Here is a 7,500-nt window from a genome sequence, read left to right as displayed (position 1 = left end):
GAATATTTGAAAATGGGAAAATGCAATGTTAAATTAGCTAGGCAGCTAAGTGAGGACATATTAAAAGGAAAAGTTGAGAAATGAAAAAAATATTCAGATGGCAATGCATTTTGGCCTGATATGTTATTACTGTTCCTAAAATATTTTATTTTTGTTTGTTTCCTCTCCTCACTGGGATATTTTCCCTATTGGGGCCCCCGGGCTTATAGCATCCTGCTTTTCCAGCTAGGGTTGTAGCTTAGTAAGTAATAATGATAATAATAATGAAAAATAACTTTTATCATGTTTATAGTAAGGAACAAAAAAAAAAAAAAACATAGTACATTTCAGTTTGGTCTTAAATACCACGGTAAAAATAAAACTTTATCACCATCTACAGTAAAAAATAAAAAAATAAACAAGAAAGAACTGTATTTTGGTCTGATAAACCACTGTCAAAACACCTTTCCCACTATCTACAGTAAGGAATAATAAAAAAACTCAGATAATTCAATTTGGTCCCATATATCACTAAAAAAAAAAAAAGAAAAAAAAATATTCGTCACTATCTACACTATATCAAATGAACCACTGGTAAAATAAAAAGAAAAAAAAAAGCTTGAAGACCATCTACACTACTTAGGTCACTATCTACACTATATCACACGAACCACTATAAAAAAAAAGGGGGGGGGGGGTTTGAAGACCATCCACACTACATAGCACGAGGCTTACTGCATGCGTCCACAGACCCTCACCTCGATCTCAGTGGGTGGAGAAGGCTTATCTTGCATGTTCAGCTTGATTTCCTTGGTACTTTCACCAGCTTTGTTGCTCATCTTGACCACGTACTTGCCGCTCTGGTCTCGGCTGGGCTTCTTGATGGTGTATGTGACCTTCTTCTCGCCCACGTTAATTTCGATCTCCTTGACTGGAATGGGCTTGCCATCCTTCAAGAGCTTGGCGTCCACCTTCGACAGCTTGGGACCAGCGACTGGAAGAGAAATCGCGAGGGTTAGGGATTTATATTCCTTATTAACGTTCCTCAGTGGGCTCTTTTACCCGGTTGGAACCCTTGGGCTTATAGCATCCTGCTTTTCTAAGTAATGTTGATGCTTGGCTAATAATAATAATAATAATAATAATAATAATAATAATAATAATAATAATAATAATAATAATAATAATAATAATAAATTTCATTACCACACTGGGCTATTTTACCGTGCTGGAACCCTTGGGCTTATAGCATCCTGTTTTTCTAACTAGTGTTGTTCCTTGGCTAATGATGATAATAATAATAATAATAATAATAATAATAATAATAATTTGTATTATATTTATTTAAAGGATGCTTGTGCTACTTAAGCATAGGCTATTCATCAATACATAAATAAGAATTAATTTAAATTTATTGAAATAAGTTATAAAATCAAAATAACAATACGGCTCTTGAAATTTTATTTCATCGCGTAATCAACTATGTCAGAATGAAATATTAAAAAAAAAAAGTTCTCCTTTCTGCTATTCTTTCCAGTCAATATATATATATATATATATATATATATATATATATATATATATATATATATATATATATGTATATATATATATATATATACATATATATATATATATATATATATATATATATATATATATATATATTATTTCTACATCTCTCATCAGCTAAAAGTTGATCCTCTTATTAACAATTCTCCTTTCTGTCCATCTTTTTATCCATTTTTACATCTCTTAGCACCTAAAATGGATCCTTTTATCTCTATCACTTATCACCCAAATGTTGACAATCTTATCACTAATTTTCCTTTCTGTCAATCTTTCTCTGTTTCTACAACTCTTATCACCCAAAACGTGTATCATTTTATCTATATTCCTTTTCACACAAAAATTGGATCCTCGTATCTTTATCTCTTATCACACAAAAAGTGCATTCTCTTATTTATATATATTATTACCCAAAAAGTGGATCCTCTTATCTACATTTCTTATCACCCAAAAAGTGTATCTTCATATCTATACTCCTTATCACCAGAAAGTGAACCCTCTTATCTACACTCCTTATCGTCCAAAAAGTGCATCCTCTTACCTATATATATTATCACCCAAAAAGGGCATCTTCTTATCTATATTCCTTATCACCCAAAAGTGGACCCTCTTATCTATAGCTTTTATCACCCCAAAAGTGCATTCTCTTATCTATATCTATTATCACCCAAAAAGTGGATCCTCATATCTATATTCCTTATCACCCAAAAGTGGACACTCTTATAGCTTCTATCCCCCCAAAAGTGCATTCTCCTATATATATACAGTATATTATCACCCAAAAAGTGGATCCTCATATCTATAATCCTTATTACCAAAAAGTGAACCCTCTTATCTATATTCCTTATCACTCAAAAAGTGAGCCCTCTTATCTATATTCCTTATCACCCAGAGGGTGAACCCGTTTATGTATATTCCTTATCACCCAAAAGTGGACCATCTTATCTATATCTCTTATCCCTCAAAAAGTGTATCCTCATATCTATACTCCATATCAACAGAAAGTGGACCCTCTTATCTATAATCCTTATCACCCAAAAGTGGACCCTCTTATCTATAGCTTCTATCACCCCAAAAGTGCATGCTCTTATCTATATATATTACCCTCCAAAAAGTGGATCCTCATATCTATAATCCCTATCACCAGAAAGTGGACCCTCTTATCTATATTCCTTATCACCCAAAAAGTGGACCTTCTTATCTAGATTTCTTATCACCCAAAGAGTGAACCATCTTATCTATATATCCTATCACCCAAAAAGTGTATCCTTATATCTACTGCATATTCCTTATCACCCAAAACTGGACCATCTTATCTATATCTCTTATCACACAAAAAGTGGACCTTCTTATCTAGATTTCTTATCACCCAAAGAGTGAACCATCTTATCTCTATATCTTATCACCCAAAAAGTGTATCCTTACATCTACTGCATATTCCTTATCACCCAAAACTGGACCATCTTATCTATATCTCTTATCACACAAAAAGTGTATATCCTTATATCTAAATTCCTTATCACGCAAAAGTTAATCCCCTCATCACTTACTGGTGTAGGGCACATCGAATGTAAACGGCTTGGTCACTGGTCCATCGTAAGGCTCCTCTGGCTTGATGCTCGGTGGCTTCTCGCCCTCGCCAACGCTGTGTTGGCAAGTGCTCTCGAGAGAACCACATGTGACCTGGAATTTGGAGGTTCTGTTAATATCTCTCGAGGTTCTGGTCGGATCATGAACCCGTTAGCAAACCCCAATGATTACCATACCTCAAAAACATAAGAAAGCCGCATAAAGAGACACATTAAAATCATTAAAAAAAGACTCATTAAGGGAAAACCATATAATATCCATAAAAAGACCTGGAAAAGATCCACAAAAAGACCCATATAAAGACATACAAAAAAACACCCATAAAAGGGTACGTAAAAAGACCCATAAAATGACATACAAAAAAGACCCATAAAAAGGTACGTAAAAAGACCTATAAAAATATACATAAAAAGACCCATATAAAGACTCACAGAAAGACCCATAAAAAGATACATGAAAAGACCCATAAAAAGACTCACAAAATGATCCATAAAATGACCCACAAAACCCTCCAAAAATAGGCCCATTAAAAAATCCACAAAAAGACCCATGAAAACCATAAAAAGACACAAAAAGACCTATTAAACCCACAAAAAGACCCATTAAAAGACCCCCCAAAAATTAAAAAAAATCCCACACAAGAAACCCACGAAGAAGACCACCACCCACCTTAATATCACCCTCGTGTTCTTGCATGAGGGCCTCCTTGATAATGAGCCTGTGGATGCCTCGGTCCTTCTTGATCTGATAGTTCCCGCCGTCCTTGATCTCCTCTCCCCTGAGGAACCACTGCACGGTGGCGTTGGGGTCGACCAACTCCACCTCGAAGGTGGCCTGCGTGCGCTCGTAGCTGTTCGTGTCCTGGAGCTTCTTCTTGAACTTGTTCTCATCTGTGGGGAGGTGTGGAGTGGTGGGTTATTTGGGTGGTCCTTGAGGCCATAATAGTATTAATAATAATGATTAAATTATCAAATTTCTACTACTACTACTACTACTACTACTACTACTACTACTACAATTATTATCAAATTTCTACGGCTACTACTACTACTACTACTACTACTACTACTACTAGGTGATCCTTCAAGTCAAAATAGTATTAATAATAATAATTAAATTATTAAATTTCTACTGCTAGTATTACTGCTACTACTACTACTACTACTACTACTACTACTACTACTACTACTACTGCTACCACTACTACTACTACTACTACTAGGTGATCCTTCAGGTCAAATAGTATTAATAATAATTAAATTATTAAATTTCTACTACTACTACTACTACTACTAGGTGATCCTTCAGGTCAAAATAGTATTAATAATAATAATGAAATTATCAAATTACTACTACTACTACTACTACTACTACTACTACTACTACTACTACCAATAATTTTGGTGTTTACTAGTTTCTTATTGCATTTGAGTGGTTTCTAAATGTAGATGTCTGGTGTGTTGAAATTATTGTTGATCTAATTATAATAATAATAATAGAAATAATAATAATAATAATAATAATAATAATAATAATAATAATAACAAAATTATTGAATTACAATAATATAATAATAATAACAAAATTGATAATTTCTACTACTACTACTACTACTACTACTACTACTACTACTACTACTACTACTACTAATAATAATAATAATAATAATAATAATAATAATAATAATAATAATTTTGATGGCTACTTATTTTTTATTACACTTGAGTGGTTTCTAGATGTGTTGTGTGTTGAAATCGTTGTTGATCTGACACCAACAACAACAATAACACCTACAACAGCAATAATAATAATAATAATAATAATAATAATAATAATAATAATAATAATAATAATAATGGTTAACTCATTTCTTATGGCACTTAAGTGGTTTCTAGAAGTGTGGCGTGTTGAAATTGTCGTTGATCTAAAAACCACAGCATAAAGTTTCTAGGTTGATTCTAGCTTCGTCTAGCAAAACTAGAGAGCCATAGTAACATACCATACAGATATCAAAACACTTACATTGCACAATGAGCTCGCATGTCGTCTCGTCTGCGTTGGTCTTGCAAGTGTATTTGCCCTCGTCAGACATGGCGATGCTCTTGAAGACGAGCTGCCTCTTTCGGCCGTCCTTCATGATCTTGACACTGTTAAGGAAATCATTGTTTATGAGATGCCAACGCCATCTATTGAGAGTTTATGGAACTATTGCTAGAATAGACGTTTGATTCGTTGGGAAGGCAAAGGTGCAAGGGGGAATGAAAATGGGTACAAATAAGTTATAAAATTTGTTGATTGTTTCTGTGTAGGAGGATGTCAGTAAATATATATATATATGTATATATATATATATATATATATATATATATATATGTATATATATATATATATATATATATATTTATATATATATAGATAGATAGATAGATAGATAAATATTAATATATATATATATATATATATATATATATATGTATATGTATATATATATATATATATATATATATATATATATATATATATATACTTATATACACACATTTATATATATATATATATATATATATAAATATATATATATATATATATATGTATGTATATATGCATATATATATATATATATATATATATATATATATATATATATATATATATGTTTATATGTACACATTAAATCATAAAAGGTGCTTCATCAGAAATATAATGGACAAACATTTTCGTTAGGAACAGTAAAATTGTATTCTAATTTTATTTGCAACGTGAACATGTAAGCATTCAAGTAAACATATAGCTGTTATTATTATCAGATCTAATCTAATAGCAGCCCTTATCATCGTTACATAGGACGAAATCTATGAGATAATAATTCTAATGTTATTTGCTATTTCAAAATCTACTTCTATTCATTTTGCAAATGTAAGTTCCCTTCTATTCTAATAAATTTAATGTCAAGCTTCTTGAATAATAACAGTCATGTTTTAGGTACACTGTTAAAAAAACCGCAATTTTAATCGGATATTCTCCGTTAAAATATACTATTCACAGCCGTATTTCAGTAAAATGCAGGTGACCGTATTTGGCCCTATTTTGCTATTATCTTTTACGGGTTCGTGACCGTAATATCACCCCTTTACGTCATTATATCCGATTTCAAAACGGTAAATGACTGGCAATATTCATTCCAGGATTTTTACCGTTTTTTTACGGCAAATGTTTAACAGTGTAGCTTATCTATCATTCAAAACACTGACGATTAGTAAATATAAGCTACAGAAAAAATGTATTATTATAAAATACGATGTATAAATGAATTAGCAGGGAAAATATATTGCTAAAGAAAACCTTCACAATGATAGCTGTAATATTAGAAAAGTCTTAGAAGTAACAAAGTCTACAAAGTCTAAAAAGTCTATAAAGTTTATATTATAGCATTAGTAGACATTTTACCAGCAATATTTTAAAACGCGCGGTTAATAACACAGTATTAGTAGACGAGACATTTTACCTACGATATTTTAAAACGCGCGGTTAATAATACAATATTAGTAGACGAGAAATTTTACCTACAATATTTTAAAACGCTCGGTTAATAGTACAGTATTAGTGGACGAGAAATTTTACCTACAATATTTTAAAACGCGCGGTTAATAATACAGTATTAGTGGACGAGAAATTTTACCTACAATATTTTAAAACGCGCGGTTCATTAACTGAATTAGTTACGAAATATCTTCTGAAAAAAGATCATATTTATTCAGAGGTGCATTCACCAAATTACCTCTCGTTTTTACTTCTCCAGTAATTAACAGAGAAAGCTTAAAGCATCGTAAACAATAGTAGAATTATAACCATTTTAGATAAAACATAGACTTCATTTCTCTCTTTATAATTAAAAAGTAAGAATATTTAAATGCCGAAGGGATTATGTAAGCGACGAATTTAAATTCCTTGTGGTCACTTGCTGACACAGAAGCGAGTTAGCAATTACCTTTTATTCTGGAGATACTCTGTATTCCGCGACCTGTGTGAGGGCAACACTGGATCAACGCATGGGGTAACGGAGTAGCTACATAAAAACAATTGGGGAATCAACACCTAATAAAAAAAAGTCTTTGAAAAACTGTTTTGAAAAAATGCTTGAAAAATTTTGGATTTCTACATGGAAAAAACAGTTGTCATTACAGAGGAAAGAATAGGTAAGGGTCTTAGTCCGAGTTGAAAATAGAGATGGAAGATTGAAGATGATGAAAATGGAAAATAATAGGTATTTGAGATATATATATATATATATATATATATATATATATATATATATATATATATATATATATATTTATATATATATGTATGTATGCATATATA

At 31.4% G+C, this 7,500-nt stretch overlaps 1 protein-coding gene across 1 annotated transcript in view; it reads right to left on the bottom strand.

Annotated features, from left to right (window-relative positions):
- The window catches only part of LOC137629783 (twitchin-like), a 224,471-nt gene that overhangs the window by 108,045 nt on the left and 108,926 nt on the right, over positions 1 to 7,500 (bottom strand). The window contains 4 exon segments of the mRNA XM_068361418.1: positions 738 to 973; positions 3,099 to 3,231; positions 3,808 to 4,028; positions 5,161 to 5,285. Of these exon segments, the coding sequence (XP_068217519.1) occupies positions 738 to 973; positions 3,099 to 3,231; positions 3,808 to 4,028; positions 5,161 to 5,285 (715 nt within the window).

Source organism: Palaemon carinicauda, chromosome 37 (genome assembly GCF_036898095.1).
Source record: "Palaemon carinicauda isolate YSFRI2023 chromosome 37, ASM3689809v2, whole genome shotgun sequence".
NCBI lineage: Eukaryota > Metazoa > Arthropoda > Malacostraca > Decapoda > Palaemonidae > Palaemon > Palaemon carinicauda.
The sequence above is the reverse complement of the archived record's forward strand: the minus strand, read 5'-3'. Positions and strand labels throughout refer to the sequence as shown.